The following is a 22,717-nucleotide window of genomic DNA, read 5'->3' on the forward strand; positions in this document are numbered from 1 at the left end:
CATTTAAATATTGGAGCCCTCAAAATCATCATTGGAGAAAGGCACAGATCTCTCTCCTGGGCATGTCCTTAATCTTGGCAAAATAAACTTCTACATTAATTGAGACCTGTTTCAGATACTTCTGGGTTTACATTTTCTTTTCCCATCATCGTCATCAGCACACAGTAATCAACTGTGTATTAGTCCACATCCTATACTTCTCCCTACACTTATCCTATGCTTCACTCCAAATGGTCTGACCTGCACGCTCTGAAAAATGTTTTCTGCTTCCTTTGATACTTTTGAGTTCATATCATTCTGACTCTTGGAACACGCTCCTCTGTCTCCTCTATCCTCTCCAGTTTCCATGTTGAAATCCTATTCCACCTAAACTGCCAACTCTGCCATGAAAACTGCTCTCATTATGCAAATCCTAGGTGATTCAGTAGCACTCTGTACTCTTTTATATGACTTTATTTGGGTCATGTATCTTTTATTACTAACTTCTTAAAAACAGAAACAATGTATTATTCAAAATTCTATTTCCTACAGTTTCTTTATAGAACCTTACATCGCACTTATGCTTAAAATCTGTAGTTTGAATGGTCAACATAACATATATTTTGCTTACATATCTGCTGCAGTGTGATTATTCTGGAGAGGAAGATTAAGAGGACAAGCAGATTCAAAGTGATCAGTTGGTCCTTCTCGGTCCTTTGATTGTTTAATAAGATCAAATAAAGGTGAATCCTATAAGAAACATGATGAGATTAAAACCACATTAGTAAGCATAATTTTCCCAGGTACATATCAAAATCATATTGTTTGACATGGTAAGCACTATGAATTTTAGGCACAATTGAGAGTGGCAATTTAAAAGTCAGAATGAAATATTTTCCTCCACTTCGAAATTCCCAATTGACAATTTTTGTACTTTACACACACAAAAAAGTAGAAAAATGTATAACCTTCAATGCTTATATTAGAAAATAAGTTAAAAGTTACGGGGAAAGACAGAAAAAAAACCAAAGAAAGTAAAAAGAAAGAAATGAAGACATGAGCAGAACTTAATGAACTGAAAACAAAGATAAAACACAGTTTGGTCAACGAAGCTAAAAACTGGTTCTTTGAAATAACTAATAAACAAATCTCCAGTCAGATTGATCAAGATAAAGAAAAGAGATAGATAGGCAGTATTAGGTATGAAAAATGGGACAGAATCACAAAGATTAAAAAGATAATAGGGAATTATGAATAATTTTATATCAATAAATTGGAAAACGTAGACCAAGAGGAAAATTACTACAAAAATACAAATTACCAAACCTCAATAAAAAATAACTTACATAGTCCTGCCAACTATTAAATAATTTGAATCAATAATTTAAAATCTTCCCATAAATAAAACATCAAGCTCAATTGGTTTTACTAGTAAATTCTACCAAACATTCAAGGGACAGATAATTCCACTTTTATTCAGATTCTTCCTAGAATGGAAAAAGTAGAAACATTCTTCATCTCATTTTATGAAGCGAGTACAATATTGATACTAAAACCAGTTCAAAGAGCAAACAATCCCCAAAGCTAGCAGAAGACAAAAAATAACCGAGATCAGAGCAGAACCGAAGGAGATAGAGACACAAAAAACCCTTAAAAAAATCAAAGAATCCAGGGGCTTATTTTTTGAAAAAATTAATAAAATACACCACTAGCTAGACTAATATAGAAGGAAAGAGAGAAGAATGGAATAAATGCAATCAGAAATGACAAGGGAGATACCACCCTTACCCCACAGAAATACAACCAACCATCAGAAAATACTATAAACACCTCTATGCACATAAACTAAAAAATCTAGAAGAAAGGAATACATTTCTGGACACATACACCCTCCCAAGACTAAACCAGGAAGAAATCAATTACCTAAGTAGACCAACAGCGTGTTCTGAAATTGAGGCAGTAATAAATAGCCTACCAACCAAAAAAAAAAAATCGCAGGATCAGATACATTCACAGCTGAATTCTATCAGAGGTACAAATTTCTACTGAAACTATTCTAAAAATTGAAAGGAAGGGACTCCTCCCTAACTTATTTTATGAGGCCAGCATCACTCTGATACCAAAACCAAGCAGGAGATATAACAAAAATAGAAAACTTCAGGCCAATATCTGTGATGAACACCAATGCAAAAATCCACAATAAAATACTGGCAAACCAAATCCAGCACACACCAAAAAGCTTATCTACCATGATCAAGCTGGCTTCATCCTCAGAGTGCAAGGCTGGTTCAACATATGCAAACCAATAAATGTGATTTATCACATAAACAGAATTAAAGACAAAAACCACATGATTATCTGTGGTTGCAGAAGAGGCCTTTGATAAAATTCAACATAATGTTAAAAACTCTGAACAAACTAGGTATTCAAGGAATATACCTCAAAGAGCCATCTATGACAAATCCGTAGCTAACATAATACTGAATGGGGAAAAGGTGGAAGCATTCCCCTTGAAAATCAGCACAAGATGAGGATGCTCTCTCTCACCAATCCTACTCAACATAGTATTGGAAGATCTGGCCAGGGTAATCAGGCAAGAGAAAGAAATAAAGATACTCAAATAGGAAGAGAGGAGGTCAAATTATCATCTCAGCCCAGAACCTTCTTAGGCTGATAAGCAACTTCAGCAAAGTCTCAGGATACAAAATCAATGTGCAATAATCGCTAGCATTCCTATACACCAACAATAAGCAAGCAAAGAGTCAAATCATGAATGAACTTCAATTCACAATTGCTACAAAATGAATAAAATACCTAGGAATACAGCTAACAAGGGAAGTGAAGGGCCTCTTCAACAACTACAAACCACTGCTCAAAGAAATCAAAGAGGACACAAACAAATGGACAAACATTCCATGCTTATGGATAGAAAGAATCAATATTGTGAAACTGACCATACAGCCCAAAGTTATTTATAGATTCAATGCTATTCCCACTAAACTGCCATGGGCTTTCTTCACAGAATTAGAAAAAACTAATTCATATGGAACCAAAATTCATAAAATTCATATGGAACCAAAAAAGAACCCAAATATCCAAGACAATCCTTAGCAAAAAGAACAAAGCTGGAGACATCACACTACCTGACTTCAAACTATCCTACAAGGCTACAGTAACCAAAACAGCATGGTATTAGTACAAGAACAGACACACAGACCAATTAAACAGAGTAGAGGACTCAGAAATAAGACCACACACCTAGAAATAAGACCACACATCTGATCTTTGACAAGCCTGACAAAAACAAGCAATGGGGAAAGGATTCCCTATTAAATAAATGGTCCTGGGAGAATTGGCTAGTCATATGCAGAAAATTGAAACTAGACCCCTTCCTTAAACCTTATACAAAAATTAACTCAAGATGGATTAAAGATTTAAATGTAAAACCGAAAACTCTAAAAATCCTAGAAGAAAATCTAGGCAATACCCATTCAGGACACAGGCATGGGCAAAGATTTCATGATGAAAATGCCAAAAGCAATCACAACAAAAGCAGAAATTGACAAATGGGATCTAATTAAATTCAAGAGCTTCCGCACAGCAAAAAAAAAAAAAAAAAAATACTATCATCAGAGCGCAGAGTCAACCTATAGAATGGGAGAAAATTTTTGCGGTCTTATCTATCTGACAAAGGTCTAATACCCAGAGTCTACAAGGAACTTAAATTTACAAGAAAAAAACAAATAACTCCATTCAAAAGTGGGCAAAGGATATGAACAGATCTGAATTCATATAAATTGGAAACTTCTGGATGACTAAAACTACAACAAACTAAATTAAATGGAATCTTCAGAAGATAAACAACATTGGTTAAAGATGGCAAATTGAATGTATACATTAACTTTCTCTCATAAAACTCCACTAAAATGCCAATAAACTGACTTATTTTAAAAGACATAAACCTTTCAGATACAACATTTTTTATTTTTTTTAAGAGTCAGGGTCTTGCTCTGTCACCCAGGCTGGAGCATAGTGACACAATCATGGCCCACTGCAGCTTCCTGAGTAGCTGGGACTATAGGAACGTGCCATGGTACCCAGCTAATTTTCTAAAAAATTTTTTGTAGAGACAGGGTCTCCCTATGTTGTCCAGGCTGGAGATACAAAATTTTGAAAGCTTGGAAGATAGATACACAAATGGTAACCTACTCAGTAGATGAGAAAAAACTGAATTGGAACTCAGCAGTAAGGAAAGTCAACAGGCAAACCAGATAAACTTTTAACCCACCAAAAGGATGTGGCAGTGGCGATACCAGGTACTTTGGGCAGTAAGGTACTGAGTAACAGGATAAAAGACCTAAAGATATGCAATGGGGGTTTCTTAAGAAATTGCTCTATCAAATAACTATACAATGAATTTCACAAACCTCACCCAGGTGCTCAGAGCTTCTAATTAATTTTTAGTGATTTACATATGAGTGGCAATCAAATATTTCCAGAAAGTCCCTGATATAAATGTGCCAAAACAAAACAAACAAAAAGGTGATCTGGGAGATGCAGAAACTATGCAGGGAGGAGAAATTTAAAAAGAAAGAAAAAAAACAGCGATTACTCAACAGTTCTTTCAAATAGGAAGTTACTCATACCTAAGCAATACATTCCTAAATACTATTTTTCTTATTTATCCTGCTCTTAATTCACTCAACAAAAAAAAAAAGAATGAAGAACAAGTTTTTTAAAAAGCCATTAGCAATAAAAGCATAGGTTCTGGAATTAGAGATATATAAGCTCAAATTCTTGTTTACTAGTTTGAAGTTTACTAGTAATGAAACGTTTTGCTCTCTGAACCTCAGTTTCATCACTTGAAAAGCAGCAATACAGTACTCATTTTGCAGGATTACATGGTACATCACATGAAGTGACTACGCAGTAGCCACTTGAACATTCAACTCTTTTCTCAGCTTTCAGTGATTTGGCTTGATTATTTTATTTGAATCTCTTGGATGTATGTATGAATGTGTTAAAGATGCGCTTTCAACTCTAAACTTTCAGGAGAAAAAAACTGTCTTTTCTTAAATTTACTGTTTTCCTTTCTATATGTCAAGGAGGTACTTGATAAGTTGTGAATAAAAAGAGGCAAGATAATCATATAGTCATTACACATATCACTGCAAAAGTTAACAATTTTCAGTCGTTTTTCAGTTCCAGCAGACCAACAGGAGATGGATTATTATCTGTAATAGTGACTCACTACAGAAATAATTCTCAAAGTGGAGATGGTGAGCATGAGTTGTCTCCTATGGAGGCATCAGAAGAGAAGGTGTCCTACAGGAGCTGTATTTTATCAGGGAGAAAAAAGAGAAGGTGGCACGTATACTTTGGAAAAGTAGACTCTACAACTCCCATCATATAATTTTTGTTGACATGCCATCTTTTCCTGTATTCACTAGGGGCACGGCAGTATAAATAATGGCTTTCATCTGAGCAAAGTAATGCTAACAATTAACCCTTAAGAAATTCATTCTGGCTAATACACATATTGTTATACTAAATATTTTATACTTCCTAGCCATGGATGAACTGAATATCTTTATTTAACTAAAATGGTATGAATATAAACCCACATATATTCAAGAGTAGCCTACTACCAATTTTTCTCTCAAACAATGAAATTTTAGGAGACTCTTAAGACCTTGCAAAGATGTGCAATTAACAGGACTTAAGTACACTAATTAGGTATTTTAGATACTTTTCAGATATGAGATAAAACCTAATTTGTGCTTCAGATTCACCCAATAGGATTATACTAAAGGTAAATTTCTCTTCCAAGGATTAAGGTGGCATTTTTCACCAATAGTCTTCATATTTCATTCAAATATTATTTTTATCACTCCATCACCCCAAACCAAATGGTCACACAGATATATAGATATTGGTTTATGATGATGAATGTCATGATCATGGGAAAAGTATAGTGCAGTAGGTAGGAGCACAAACTCTGGAGCCACAGTACATGGGTTCAAATCCTGGCCACCTGTAGCGACATGGCCCTCGATAAGTTTCTCACTGTAGAGCAGAGATACTAATGATAAGAATAGTAACTTAAATCATAGTATATGAGAAGTACATTAATAATGTTAAGAATTGGGAACAGTGCTTGACACAGAGCAATATATAATATTTGATATTATTATGGTTGTGATTCTTCTTTACACCTATGAGTGTCATTATACAAAGAACATTCTATTTCCTCAAATGTATGACAGTATGCCCAGTTATCCATCCATCCACCCAGTATATGTTGTATGTCTGTTCTCTACTAGACCCTATGCTAGGAATTAGAGCCATAAAGGTAACAATGCTCCATTTGTCAGATACTAAATAGCCTTGAAGGAGTATTTCAGAAGCATCTGCCCTACTTCACTTTACTCAACATCTTCACTTGATGTCTATGTATAAAATAAACTTTAATCATCCTCTAACACCCCCAAAAAAGGCCTGCTTCTCCCTAGTGTTTACCATATCATTAAATCACCCCTTACATCCAGCTGCCCAAAGCAAAAAAGAAAAGGAGTCATCATTATTATTCTTTCTCTCATACTCTTATCCAAGACACCAGGCAAGTCATATTGGCTCTAAATTCAAAATATATTCCAAGTCTAACTTCTTTTCATTGCCTATACCATTGCTAGAGTCAAATCAATTCTTATCTCTTGTCTGTTCCACTGCAAAAGCATCCTACAAACTGGTTTCCATACTTCTACTCTTGCTATCTCCTAGATCTCCTCATAGAGCTAACGTTATCCCACCTCCACACTCAAAACCCTCCAAGAGCTTCCTATCACACACAGAATAAATTCAAATGCCTTATCTTGGTTTACAAAACACTACATGAGTTCTGGGCCCCTGATATCTCTCAGACCTCATGCTCTAACACTCTTCTTACTCCAGCCATCCTGGTCATCTCTCTATTCCATGACTGTGGCATAATTCTTCCTGTCTCTGGGTTTTTGTACTTGCTGTTTCCTCTGCCCAAAATACTCTGACCAGTGCTTCCTATGACTCACCCCACTCCATTATTCACATATCTCCTCAAATAGCACCTCCTAAGCAAAGCCTTGTCTAAACATCTTGCCTAAGACAGCCATAACTCCCGCTTATTTGCTACTCCAACCTCTGCTCTATTTCCATCATAGTATTGATCACCACTTGAGGTTATGTTATAAATTCATTTATTTTCTTATTTATTAACTATCTCTCTACTAGCAAGCATGATGCAGGAAAACTTGGTATTTGTCTGTCTTATTCAATAGTATCCCCAATGTTTAAAACTGCCTGGCACACAATAAGGGCTCAATAAACATTTGTTGAATAAATGAATAAAGTGAGAAGGTTGACGTCTTCAAAGTTACCTGAGGTTAACTCCACCTCAAAGTGAGAATAAGATTTAAAATGAGGCCAGGCATGGTGGCTCACACCTGTAATCCTAGCACCTTGGGGGGCCGAGGCGGGTGGATCACCTGAGATCGGGAGTTTGAGACCAGCCTGGCCAACATGGCAAAACCCCACCTCCACTAAAAATACAAAAATTAGCCGGGCATGGTGTCACGCGCCTGTAATCCTAGCTACTCAGGAGGCTGAGGCAGGAGAATTGCTTGAACCCAGGAGGTAGAGGTTGCAGTGGGCCGAGATCGTGCCACTGTACTATTCCAGTGTGGGTGACAGAGCGGGATTCCCTCTCCCCGACACCAAAAAAAAGAAAAAAAAAAAAAAAAGCGAAGCTTCTCAGTTATATATACCCTAAATCCTCTAAAAAATATGTTATCTATGCCTTTCCCCCATGTTTTTTCCCTCAAATATTAGTCAAACAGAATACGTGTACATGTATACCTTAGCCATAAAGTATAAAGAGATAAACCATTTCAGACTTGGGTCTCTGAAATAATACTTCCTTCCTACTTACATGGTGCTTAGGGTCTGGCGAGAAGAGGCACACAAACAAGGAAATAAGTATGTGATGACAAATTCAAAACAATCCTATGAAAGAACAGGGTTCTCTCACGAAGAATAAACAGGGAGATCCAGGTGGATGGGGTGGGTTGAAGGAAGGCTGATCTGGGAAGGTAACATGGATGCTGAGTCTTGAAATGTGAGAAGGAGGCTGTGCTTTGAAAGGAGAAGGGGCAGAGATCTTCCAAAAGATGAAAGATCATATGCTAAGAAACCGACGTTCTTTCAGAAAATGGAAGAGGCCACCAGAACTAAAGTACCCAGGTGGGATAGTGGAGAGGTTGCTAAAGAGGTTAAAAAGTACGAAGCTGTATGATCATGCAGAATCTGAAAGACCATGGTAAAACGTTCAAATATTCTAAGAGAAACAGGAAACCAATTACAATAGAAACGCTGTTTTAGGATAAGTCACTAATATAGAGATAGCTAGTTCAATTGTGTCTAGCTTCCTATCACATCACTAGCACTTAGTACAGAATTGGGGTCCTAAAAATATTTGGCATTGATGACCTGTGTTGCTTTCAGGAACGTATTCCAGGTGATAGGGTCCACCATATCCATACTGCCTTAACTCTGTTACAAGTGACAAAATTTTCTATCAATTTCCAACTTCCTAGCTCCAATGTCTCAAGAATATGCCAGGCGGGGGTAGGCACAGCTCCAGTGACAGCAAACAACTTTGGGGTTGTATACATATAACTCAGGAGTTAACTCTATTGATCTGTGAAATTTTTTTAAAAAAGCAAAAACTACTATTTACTCAATTTACTTAAGTCTTTAACTTCATAGTATGCAGAACTGAAAATACCTGAAAATACATAACAACTGTTGTTTTGTTACAATGTTGGGTGTGGTAGGCCTCAGAGGCAGGCCTCCGGTCTTCTCTTGCCCTCCTTTAACCTGTTCCAAGGCAGGACTCTAATTTTTCCCCATCGTTGTAAATTGTGTGTCTTTAAGAGCCTCCCCAGAGAGGGCTTTTGCCCTATAGTGTAGGGGAGGAATGCTGACATCATAAAAACCCAAAGGAACTGGGTTAGGAGAGCTTCTGGATAGCTGAATACATGGAGGTTCCTGGAGGGTGGGGCTCCCAGAGGGCATGAAAACTCTGCACCCCTGCTCCCATACCTCACCCTACGCATCTCCTCATCTGTATCCTTTGTAATATTCTTTGTAATAAACCAGTAAGTGTGTTTCCTTGGGTTTTTCCTTTTTGTTTTTTTGTTTTGTTGGTGTTTTTTTTTTTTTAATTTTTAAAATTTTTATTTTAAGTTCAGGGATACATGTTTAGGTTTGTTACATACGTAAATGTGCGTCATGGGGGTTTGTTGTACAGAGTATCTCATCACCCAGGTATTAAGCCTAGTACCCATTAGATATTTTTCTGATCTTTTCCCTCATCCCACCCTCCACTCTCCAATAAGCCTCAGTGTGTTTCCCTCTATGTGTCCACATGTTCTCATCATTTGGCTGCTGCTTATAAGGCAGAGCATGCAGTATTTGATTTTCTATTTCTATTTTGCTAAGGATAATGGCCTCCAGTTCCAACCATGTCCTTGCCAGGACATGATCTTATTCTTTTTTGTGGCTGCATAGTATTCTAGGGTATATATATACCACATTTTCTTTATCCAGTCTAACATTGATGGGCATTTAGGTTAATTCCATGTCTTTGATATTGTGAATTGTGCTGTAGTGCACATAAACACGCATGTGCTTTTTTCTGTTTTTTTGAGACAGTCTTGCTCTGTGGCCCAGGCAGGCGTACAGTGGCACAATCTCAGCTCACTGCAACCTCCGCCTCCTGGGTTCAGGTGATTCTCATGCCTCAGCCTCTGGAGTAGCTGGGACTACAGGCGTGTGCCACCACACTCAGATAATTTTTGTATTTTTAGTAGAGATGGGGTTTTGCCATGTTGGCCAGGCTATTCTTGAACTCCTGGCCTCAAGTGAGCTGCCCGCTTCGACCTCCCAAAGTGCTGGAATTACAGGCTTGAGCCACTGTGCCCAGTATCCTTGAGTTTTTTTTTGTGAGCTGCTCCAGCAAATTAATTGAACCTAAAGAGTGTGGTGTGAGAACCTCAATTTGAAGCTGGTAGGTCAGAAGTTTTGGAAGCCTAGGCTGGTGTCTGGGGGTGTGAGGGGCAGTCTTGGGCACTGAGCCCCCAACCAGTGGGATCTGACACTATCTCGAAGTAGACAGTATCAGAACTGAATTGGAGGATGCCCAGCTGGTATCTGCTGCTTAGTGTGTGGGGAAAAAAACCCACCCATTTGGTCACAGAAGTCTTTTGTGTTGACGACTGTTGTGGTGGTATGAGAGCAGAAGAAAAACACAGTTTGAGAGAGTTTTTTCCTACACACCAATATGTTCTGGGTAATTTTTATTTCAGCAATAGTATGTCATCAACAAAAATGTTTTTCAGCTTATCTTTTTTCTAAAAGAAAAAAAAATGTATATAAGCAATATAAAACATAGCCAGGTCTAAAAGCAATGGAGGTGCCTAAGATGGAAAATTTAAAGAGGCATTTACTCTCACTTGCACAATCTTAGTATGAAATGTACCCTTGGTGTGCTGAACACTAAACTGACAATAAAAGCAAGTTAATTTAAGATACACTGGCAAAATAGAATGATGTGTCTCTTACTTTCATGGTTTCCTTACATAAGAATGAAAGTACTTTCAGTTTAAAATGTTTTATTCGAATGTATTACCTCATTTAATCTTCAAAGAAGTCTTAAAATTAAGTGTTATTATTCATTTTATGGATCAGAAAACTTAGCTATTTTAGTAAACTGTGACTGAATACATTAAAAATATTTTCTGAGTGTGGAATAATAACATTTGAAGTTTATAAATATTAAAACTAAAACTCTTTTAAACTTTTTAAAAATAAAAAAGCAAATGAATAGAGAAGCTTCCTAGAATTAAGTATTAAGATATTTATGACTTTTTATTTAAAACATTTTATTAATTTATTATTTTTCAGCTTTATCCATTTACTGAAAAAGGAATCTTTTTCCTTAGCTAAAAAATAGCTAAGTATTTTTTTTAAGTCTTTCAAAACAGTAATCCTTTTGCTCAATTATAGACTAAGAGGAGATATTTTTCAGAACATAAAAATCTTTAAAGAATAGTAATGTTATATCAATGACACAATTTTATACACATGAACAAACACATTTATACCTTCAAATGTCTTTCAAGGTGGATTTATTAATTGATATGTTAGTCAAAATTTTGAAAGAAAATATGAGATATATAAATTTGATTAGGTCTGATTTCAAAAATTTTTATTTTATTTTAAACTAAGTTACTTTGTGGTGTTGGGTATTTTTAAAAGTACTTTAAAGTATTTTGAAAAGTGCAATATGTAAAATATATTTTGTGATTGTTCCGTTAATTTAAAAATATTGCTTAAAGAAAGGACTTCCTAACTAAAAATTAGCCAAGATTTCTAAAATTGAGTCAAGGTTTACTTGAGGATATCTGACATACCAGCTCTGGGAGGCAGCTCCAAGGGAGATGACAAAATTCATGTAATTAAACTAAAATAGCCACTTATCTGAATGAGGTGTTACAGAAGTCAAAGTCCTCTCCCATCATTACTATCTTCAGTTCAACAAGGGTCTTCCTGCTTTCTAATAGCCAGGAAAAAAACCTTGTTAAAGAGTTTTTGTGGAATTTATCCTAAGTGCAATAGGAAAGTTACCTTCTGAATCCAAAGAAAAAAAATCATGTTCTAACTGAAATAATAAGACAAAAATATCTATGATGAATATTTGCAAAATGAATAAAAATTCGTACTGTATCCATCCTGGCTAACATGATGAAACCCCATCTCTACTAAAAATACAAAAAATTAGCCAGGCATGGTGGCGGGTGCCTGTAGTCCCAGCTACTAGGGAGGCTGAGGCTGGAGAATGGCATGAACCCTGGAGGCGGAGCTTGCAGTGAGCAGAGACCGCGTCACTGCACTCCAGCCTGGGCGACAGAGCGAGACTCCATCTCAAAAAAAAAAAAAAAAAAAAATTCATACTGTAAGAAGAATTAATACTGTAAAAGGAACTAATACAATGTGCGAAACAGACATTAAAAGAGGAACAGGAAAGCTCTTGAAGCTAGCATGTCTGATTATGACAAAAGTCAAAGATGCCTCACCAAATTTTGAAGGAGAGGGTTATGACTGAATAGAAAAACACAAGAAGGGTGAATTAGAGTTTAAAAGTCAGAAATAAACATGCTTGTACTGCTAAGTGATAAGGCATCAAATTATCTATTAATAATGCTCATGACTAAGATTTGTTAATAAGTTAAAAACAAGTGAATAAATAGATCCTATAATTACATGATCAAAATTAAAGACATTTTAAAATAATTCCTGCCTCTTAACTAGCACCTCTATACCACAGAATGAAAATCACCCGGTTTTTGCTGATGGGAATCTAACTGGTACACCCTTTACCCATATATATTATTCTATGATAGCAAATTGTGTCATGTTTAGCCTATTCCTAGGGCTAAAGTTTTTTGTTAAAAATTGCTTAGTGATTAAACATGGTATAGTTTTATTTTCCAGTAAATAACACTTAAAAAATTAAGCAACACTATTAAAAAATTTTACTGGTTTTTTGTGCTTTGCTGCTTCTACTTCTAGGTGGACCTACTCCAAGTTCCCAGAATTTCATAATCCTTAAAGCTTCTAATTCTGAAATAGAAGTAGGTCTGAGACAATAGGAGTAGGCTTATTGGTTGGTATTGGGTTCCTACCAAATGATTTTTGTTGATATGCACATGTTACTATTCCTATACCTTTGGAAACCTCTTGGTCATTCTTGCCCTAGTGCCTTAAAATCAAAGGTTGGCCAAATACAATAGAAATTTGACATGTAAAGGTAACATAAGGGTCTTCAGGCACAATTTAGTTTCAGCACATCCTTATGAAAAGGATGATTAGTACCCTTATAAAAGGGACCCCAGAGAGCTGCATTGTCCCTTCCACCATCTGAGGACATGGTAAGAAGGCACCATGGAGGAACCAAGAAACAGGCCTCCACCAGATATCAGATCTGCTGGAAACTTGATCTTGGACTTCCCAGCTTCCAGAACTGTGAGAAACACATTTCTGTTGTTTATAAGCCACCGAGTCTATGGAATTTTGTTAAAGCAGACTGAACAGACCCAGTGTAATAAAGGTTCAGAAACTCTAATGATTAACTTCAAGCTTAGATTATCAATGGTCTAGGTCATCCTTAGAATGTCTGCAGGATTCTTTTTTTCTTCCCCACTTTTTAATTATTACCATATAGGGCATTCTTTTCTTAGCAATACAGATGAGAGTTTAAAATCATAATTTTAAAACTGTTTTCTCTGATAACTATGTGTTCAATTTGCTTTTTAAACTCCTTTCATTTTCTGTTTATTATGAATACATTAACTTCTTAAATGAAAAGTTAAGCAAGTATAAGAGATGTCTCTTCTTTCCCCTTTAACAAAGCAAACCCTTTATCTATGAGTACAACTGCAATTTTAAATTTAACTAAGGTATTCTTGGTTAAAACAAAATCATATAATTAATATTGACTCTGGCCCTTGATCATAAATTCTTTGACACAGTGGAAGAAAGGCAAGGCAAGGCAAGGCAGATCGCCTTACCCCAGTCTTTATATATATGAAGCCAAATACTAAATTTCAACCAAAAAATTAAACTTTGGATCATGTTTCCATTCAGGCTATGCATATAAATAACAAACATTAAAGTTAAAAAAGATGCATTAGCTATTTGTACCTAAGTAAATGAAAATTAACAGGGCCCAACATAGACAAAATCATACATAAAAGAAAGATGTCTTCATCAACTCTAGCCTTCCTCCTCTTTGCCTCACAGAACACAGCAAAAGTTATCTCCCAAATGTCAACCACTTCTATCTCAGGAAAAATAGTTAATATTTTCTAGAACATCAGACTTTAGTTTTCAGTTATATTTTATAATGTAAACTCCTACTTTCTGACATGGCTTGTAATTTATTTGGGAGGCAGCATATATCAGAGTCCCCAAGGAAGCTTTATTAAACACACATGCCAGGTTTCCCATTTACTCCTAGGATTTTGATATACCCAAAAAGAGAGAATATCTACATGTTAGAAAAGCTCCTAAGCAGATTCTAATGTAATCTTACTATTCTCTTTCCTACCCTATTCCTGATACTTCTCTCATATACATAAAAATATATTTAGACCTATGTATATATGTATGCATGTATATACCTAATCTCCTCCACCACCTCCTTAAGAAGTATAAACTATATTTCTGCATTTTTCTAATTCTGATATAAATTTCTGAAAAATGACTTAATATTCTTTCTTAAATAGCAACATTGTTGTAACAATTCAATTTCTTGTCTTCTTAGGTTCAAAAAGGCCTTGAACCCTTCCCCAAAGCCTTTTTTCTGGAATTCTAATAACTCAGGTAAGTCTGAGGTCTATCAAATGTAAAAAGTACAGACTCTGCTGTGAATCTCAGAAATTCTCTAAATCATAACACATTCAATAGCTGACAGAAAACTTTTGTTTCTCTTTTTCCTAGCATTTGGGCTAAAGTGATGATAGGGTAAGAAGGCAGAATATTCTAAACATTTCATTAGCTTTAGTTCATGAGGATTAATTTTTAACTTTATCCCAGACTCAGTGGGCAAAAATATTGTGTGGACTGGTGAGGATACTGCACTATAAAGAAGACTGACAGTAGGAATCTTTCTATCATGCCTGATTTTGATAACTACGATTAATGAATCAAAGTCATTACCTTATACTTCATGATTCTATTTTATTTCTCTCACTATCAAAATTCTGTCTTCATGATTATCTTAATTTAACAATAGCACTAGTTAATATCTATTGAATATCTACTATATGCTAGGTTCTATTTAAAATATTTTATATATATTATCTCATTTAATCTTCATAATATGTCTATAAAGTAGATAACCTGTATTTTATAGAAATTATAAATTTTGCCCCATATTATATGGCTGATAAGTGATGGAGCAGTGATTCAAACCCAAGCCTACCTGTTTCTACAACTTGTGCTGTTAGCTGCTATACTAGTACGGGAGTCACGTTCCTTTGCTCACCATCTCTTTCACTCTTTCTTTGCCGATTGTCATGCTTTTAACCATGTTTCTAGGTTGCTGTTTACCCCTATAATTAGCTCCACTGGTCACAATTCCATCTATCATTCATTCACTGATCCACTCATCTAGAGATGCTAAGAGAAATAACACATTCACTGTAGTACCCACCATATAGAGTTGTTGTGAAAATAAAACAACCTACACAAAAAGTTTGGTATGATACATGGCACATGATAAGCAGTCAATAATTCTACCCTCAAAGAGTTTAAGAGACAACATTTATTGAATGCCAGGCATAGCACCAACCACATTATTATTTCATTCTCACAATAAACTCTAGAAAGAAGTTACTATTTTTTAAATGCCATTTTGTAAGTGAAGAAAGGTAAACTAGGAGTAAATTGTCTAGTCACATGAGTAAGTGGTGGATCCAGGACACAGTTTCAAACTGTTTGATTTCAGAGCCCTTGTTTTGAAGTTTTATGCTATAGTTTACAGTCTAATAAAAAAAAAACCAGATAAGTAAATAAAAAAATAGCAATACAAAGTGTTAAGTACCACAATAAAAGAATGCACAGGATGCCATGAAAATCAGAAGAGACAACTAACTCAGATTAGGAGTATTAGAGAAAACTTCTTGGAAGAGGTTATGCTTGAGTTGAATCCTAAAGAAAGAACAAATTATTTTAAGTAAAAAGCAGAGGAATAGAGCACTCAGAAGCGAGAGAAGAAAAAAATAATATGGCCCTAGGGAAACTTCATGTAGCTAATCTATAAGATAAGAAAAATAATACTTACTATAGGGCTGTTTTGACAATTAAATGAGATAATAAATGTAAAGTGCTTAGAAGGGCACCTGACACACAAGCCTTTGAGACAGAAATTTTTCTTTCCATAATGCTAAAATACAGATTTCATAGCAAGGAAATAGCAAAATATAAACTCACTGAAGGATTTTAGGCTGGTGACTACCAGGGTTCGGATGGGACTTTCAGAGAGTTCTTTAAATTCCAGTGCCAAGCATATAATGGACACTTGGTAAATATTTCTAGAATACTGACATATGATGCAGCCATGTCATGAGTTAAATTAACTATAGCGAAGCACAAACAAGAAAACAGATGATAGGATTTGTTTTCTAATTGACACTAAGTCACAACTATGGCAGCCAGCCTCCAACATCACCCCAATAATCTCTGACACTGGGTATTTATACCCTTGTGTAGACCATTCCTAAACTGTACCAGGGTTAGTCTGTGGGCCAATGACATACGGCAGAAATGATAGCATGTCACTTCTGTGATGAATTTATAAAAACCTGCAGTTTCCATATTAGGTTCTCTCCCTCTCTAGGATCTCTTCCACTGGGGTTGAGCCAGGGAGCTGCTATGGAGTAGCGCTATGGAGAGGCTCACGTGGCAAAAAAAATGAAGCCCCTGGCCATCAGCCAGCAAAGAACTAAGGCCTGCCAACAACCACATGAGTGAACTTAGAGGTAGACTCTCCAATCCCAGTGAAGCCTTAAACCAGTTGCAGGCTTGGTTGACAATTTAAGAATCTCTCATGAGGAAACATGAGTCAAAACCATACAGTTAAGCCACTCCCAGTTTCCTGACTTTCAGAAATTGTGTGAGATAATAAATGTTAGTTGTTCTAACAGATAATTAATATAGTCATTGATCTTTTTTAACTATGAAGAAAAGATTTCATGGAATACTTAACTTTTGAAAGTAAAATATGTATATTTTTTTCTATAGCATTGTTTCTATCCAGGACTTGGGCAGTAGTTTTCTCTGGTACTCGTCCCATGTTATTACTTATCTACTCAAAGTAACTGTCAGCCTAATTCCTCTCTACACAACACTTCACTCTGTTTTGCTACCTAGTCTTGTGAAGGAAGCCAGGCTCTTTCTGTCAGCAAGATTAGTATAAATTCCACCGGGTAAATAATACTGATAGAAAAAGTAGAAGCTATAAGTCTGTTCTATATGACTTTTCATAATTAACATACATTTCTAAGGCAAGCTTGAACTTGTCTAGAGAGTAAAGAACTCCAAGGCTATTAAGTCAAGGTGCTCCTAAAAGAGATTCTGATTATCGAAGTAAGTGCAAGCCTGTAGTGCTAGTAGAAAAATTAACAATAGAGGAAGTGGAAGGTGGAATTGCTATTGTTTTCTGGGTATTTTAAGGAATATTATTAGAACTACATTACAGGAAATGTTTTTTTACTACCCTAAGCTAAATTCTAAGACTATTTTGCCTCACAAGAGGAAACTAGAATAGAAAATAGAAGAATTTTGGCAGACCTTGGCCTTTCTGAGGATCTTTTCCATTTTACCTTGCTGGTCCTTTAATACTAGTATTTCTGCAGATCCGCTTGCCAACACATATGCTGGCTGACATTTTTTTTTTTTAAGAGAGAGTCTTGCTCTTGTTGCCCAGGCTGGAGTGCAGTGGTGCAATCTCAGCTCACTGCAACCTCCGTCTCCCGGGTTCAAGCAATTCTCCTGCCTCAGCCTCCCAAGTAGCTGGAATTACAGGCATGTGCCACCATACTCAGCTAATTTTTGCATTTTTAGTAGAGATGGGTTTCCGCCATGTTGGCCAGGCTGGTCTCGAACTTCTGACCTCAGGTGATCCACCTGCCTTGGCCTCCTAAAGTGCTGAGATTATAAGTGTGAGCCACAGCACCTGGCCTCATGATTTTAACTATATCTATATTATTCCTAAGTCTACATTTCTGACTAAAACTATGCTTTTAAGTTCTAGTTCCATATTTCCAACTGGAAACCAAAGATATCCACATGAATATGTGGCAAACATCTCAAATATAATAGGTTCAAACATTAACATGAACTCATTACGTTCATCACCAACCAGCTATGAGATGGTCTTTCAATACCTACTTCAGTTAATTGTGTTATCAAATACCTAATCACCCATAGTACAAATCTTAAAATTATCCCCAGTTAACCTCAGTTCCATCCAGGACCTAATCTTTTCATTCATCCTTTTAACATACTTGTGTTTTTATATTTACAATAGATTTCTTTTGGATAGCATAGAGTTGGGTTTTGTTTTTCATCCACTCTGATAATCTCTGCCTTTTAATTGGGCTGCTTAGAGCACTGACATTTAATGCAATTATTAATATGATTAAATTCTACATCTATTTGTCTTATCTTTTTTTGTTGTTCCTTTTTTGACAAAGATACAAAAGCAAATCAATAGAAAAAGGATAGCCTTTAAGACAAATGGTGCTGAAACAAGTGAACATCCATGGTGCCCTATCTCAGCACCCCCTAAAAAGAACCTCAACCCAAATCTCAAACCTTGTACAAAAATAAACTTAAAATGGATCATGGAATTAAAATGTGAAACTATAATTTTTTAAGTATAAGGGAAAATCTTCAGGATCTGGAGTTCTTAGATTTGACACCAAAAGTATAATCCATAAAAGGAAATAGTGATAAACTGGACTTTATCAAAATTAAAAACTTTTGGATGAGAAAGATGATGTGAAGAAGATGAAGAAAGAAGCTACAGGCCAAGAGAAAATATTTGCTAACCACATATCTACTAAAAAAGACCAGTTCTGAGAACATATAAAGAACCCTCAAAACTCAATGGTAAAAAACGAACAATCCAATCAGAAAATGAGCAAAGACATGAAGAGAAATTTCACCAGAGAGGAAATACAGGTCACAAATAAACAGGGAAAGGTTAATCAATATCATTAGCTATCATCCTGATGGGAAATGCAAATTATAACCTCACTGAGATATCCTTACACTACAGAATGACTAAAATAAAAAATAAAGACACCACCAAATGATGGAAAGAATGCAGAGAAAGTGGATCACTCGCTCATATATTGCTGGCGGAAATTTAAAATGATTCAACCATTCTGGAAAATACTTTTGCAGTCTTTGATCAAAGAAAATGCACAATAACCATACAACTCTGCAATTTTATTCATTAGGCATTTATCCCAGAGAAATGAAAACCCACATTCATACAAAATGCAAATGTTCATAGCAGCTTTATTTGTGATAGCCAAAAACTGGAACCTGCCTTGATATTCTTCAACATGTGTCTGACCAAAGAAACTGTAGTACATTCATACTACAAAATACTAGTCAGCAATAAAAAGGTATGAACTATTGATACATGCAATATCGTGACCGATCTCCAGAAAATTATACTGAGTGAGAAAAAAACTAATCCTGTTTGATTCCATTTATATAACATTTTTGAAATAACAAAATTTGAGAAATGAAGGGCAGATTAGTAGTGGCCAGGTATTAGGGACAGGGGTAGAGAGGCTGGAGGGATGTGGGTGCAATTGCTTGCGGTGGTGGATACATGGACCTACACATTTTCACCAGGTCAGGCTGCCTGGTGGAATGGTATATAGTGGAAACCCCTGAAGAGTGTCCCTCTACAGCCCTGATGTTTCTGGGTTGAGAAAGAGTCTCGGCTGTAGGGTCAAAGAGACTTCCTGGACCACGGTGTTTTTTGTGGCTAGGTCCCTTCTGCTGGTTTCACTTGCTTGCCAGGAGCTTCCTAATGGGGAAGGGAATCTTAGGAGTCCTAGGCTTGTTGGATAAAAGCACCAGAAGCAAAATGACTAATGCTATTTCCAGATATTGCTGACAGAGCAATATTGAAATAACCTATCTGTTAAAAAATTTTTTCTCCCTTTTTATTATCAAGACTGAATCAAAAAACAGATTCACTGAAGAAGAATTTTATTTATATTTATTTATTTATTTATTTTTAAGATGGAGATTGATTCTCACTATGCTACCCAGGCCATTCTCAAACTACTGGCCTCAAGTGATCCTCCTACCTCAGCCTCCCAAAGTGCAAGGATTACAGGCATGAGCCACTAGGCCTGGCTCATTGAAGAAGAATTTTAAAACTTCAATGTTTCAATTTGTAGTATAAAATACAAAGTTATTATGATTGAAGAAATTATTTCTTTTAATTCTCAACATTTAAAGAACATATATTCTTGTAACCTTTAAATAAACAGGATGCTAACCAAAGCATCAAAGAGTAAAAGACATTAACCTAATCACTGAATGGCGAGAAGAGAGAAGTCAGGGTGGAATGTGACTGAAATGGAACTGTTGACCTGAGGCTCTTTAATAAGAGACAGCTACTCTCTTAGAAGTATTTAGTTTCAGAACGCTGGCAAGTAGCCCAAAACAAAACAAACATACGTTCCTATTTTATGAGGTGCCATGAAAAATAAGAATCAGAAGTAGACATGTAGAATCTTACCAAGTCAAAACACTGTTTAGAAATTTCTAATTGCCCCAAAGATCTTGGGGACATGAACATGGTGAGTGAATTTCTGGGAGGTGAGCTGGAAATACAGATTGGGGAAGGCCTTTTAAAGATGTTGATCAGTTAAAGGTTAATTCCCCGAGACAGCCACATGATTCATTCCTTATTAGCAAGGCCTTCTTTGACCTCCCTATATAGAACAGTAAGAGCCCACCCCCTTTTTCCTCCTAAATTATTTTTCTTCAGAGAACTTATCACCATATGACCAGTTGTATAATTGTTTATTTAGTGATTGTCTTCTCCAAATAAAATATAAGATCAGGGATTTTGTTTTATTCACTGCTATATTCCCAGTACCTAGAAAAGCACCTGGTACACAGTTACACTTCATAAATATTTCCCTACTGGATAAAAAAATAAATATCAATAAACCCAGAAATGAAGACAACATAAGCAGGAAAAAATTTTAATATGCCTGTCTTAATTTCCTATTTATATGGCCAGACCAAAAATCCAGCAATCTTTTTTGGTTAGGCTGAAATAGACCACTTCTGTTTAACTAAAACAACAACAAAAGGCTGGGCTTTAACAGGGAGCCTTTTGTAGAAGCAGTCCTTTGGTCTTTGGTTTCTAACCTTTCTGGAGTAGTGCTTGTATCTGCTAGTATAGACAGGAAACCCTCAAAGTTTCCACACGTGTGAAAACAGTTGATTAAAGCAAGCACACTAGAAAACCAATAAAAAAAAGTGAACACAGAAATTTTGTTCTGAGAATAGATGGCTAGTGGCTTAGAATCATACCAATAATTCTTCTTTACCTTTGAGTATCAGTATCTGTTAAAGAGCTCGTCTCTTTCGTTGAATTCAGACTACTCTCTTTCGTTGAATTCCAATTGGGTTAAGAGAAAAACATTTATCTACATAAATACCTAAAGTCAAAATATGTTTTTGGTTTTAAGCATACTTGCATTAATGTTCAAAGCACTAGTCCTTAAAAATCAGTCATTTATAATAAAAAGAAAAAAAAGAAAGAAATCTAATCAAATGTATAGTCATTTTTATTTTGAAGGCCAAAACTTAAAAAAAAAATACAAATATTAAATTTGGATACCTAAAACTGACTGAGAACCACTTTTAAGTTAAGGACAAAATGATATGCTTGTTTAGACACATTTCCCCCTTTTTTGAATGGGTTGTTATTTTTTGTTAGTTTGTTCTAACAGACTTGTTTCTATAAAGAAATTTGTCATTTAACTATTCTGTAAATGTTATAACTCATATAATTCATATGATGGACTGATGTTTTCTTTCCACTTTATGTTGTTCTTGCAATAAAATTATTTAGTCAAATCTATCTAGAGACACAATCCTTCTACTTTCTGACCTGGGCGGGTTCGCCCCTCCTTAGGCAACCTGGCCGTCCCCTGCTCCCAGGAGGTCACCATATTGATGCAGAACTGCACACAGCCCAGAACTCCAGCGATCCTCCCACCTCAGCCTACCGGGTAGCTGGGACTACAGGCATGTGTCACTGCACCTACCAATCCTTTCTAGTTTCTTATGTTGCCCCCTCGTATCTTTTCTACATCTAACTCTACAATATTTTCTGCAACATGCCTCTGAGTCATTTCAAAGCACTGAACTTGGTTTGACTAAAACAATCCTTTTTTGCACTTACATTTCATAACATTACAACAATATGAAAAACCAGCAAATATAAATCTGGGAGTAAACAATGCTTAAACTTTTAATACATACAATTTCACTACTGGGAGCAAGAGAATTCAAGTATATCAGAGAATACCTTTCTAGCCACAAGCATTTAGCATCCAGGAGCATCCTGAGAGACCAATCCTTTTCAGCTTCTACCCCTCAGTAATAGGTAAAAGGTACAAGTCAATAAGTGTTTACTTAAACTGAAGAGTACTTGGATTTCTGATAATAATCTGTGCTGGAAGGTGTTAAATTTGCTATTCACAGAAAACCCTGTTCTAATTATTTGAAAGCAGCAGAGATATTTCCTGCTTTTGTATAAAACTTGGCACATTATTATGTACAAATGCAAACTTTTTAAATAAATAAAGATGAAGCTAAAAATGAAGGATGGCCATCATACGATTTTAATGTACAAAAGGATGAAAATGTCTAAAATCTCTTAATCTTACATTTATATCATAATGTTAGAATTTAGTGTTTTTAAAAGTCTATATAGCTTACACATTTAAAAACAAAGTTCTTTGCTTAATATTTACCTAAGCTATGGACCAAGTTTCCTATTTTATGTCTGATATGGTTTGAATGT

At 35.7% G+C, this 22,717-nt stretch overlaps 1 protein-coding gene across 4 annotated transcripts in view; it reads right to left on the reverse strand.

The window, feature by feature from the left end:
* The window catches only part of LOC105490695 (RB transcriptional corepressor 1), a 175,477-nt gene that overhangs the window by 22,340 nt on the left and 130,420 nt on the right, over positions 1–22,717 (reverse strand). For all 4 annotated transcript variants that reach the window (XM_071081330.1, XM_071081326.1, XM_071081328.1 and 1 more), the window contains one exon: positions 611–729. In XM_071081330.1, coding sequence (XP_070937431.1) covers positions 611–729 — 119 coding nt within the window. The remainder of the gene's footprint in view (positions 1–610; positions 730–22,717) is intronic.

This window comes from Macaca nemestrina, chromosome 16 (genome assembly GCF_043159975.1).
Source record: "Macaca nemestrina isolate mMacNem1 chromosome 16, mMacNem.hap1, whole genome shotgun sequence".
In the NCBI taxonomy this organism is placed as follows: Eukaryota; Metazoa; Chordata; class Mammalia; order Primates; family Cercopithecidae; genus Macaca; species Macaca nemestrina.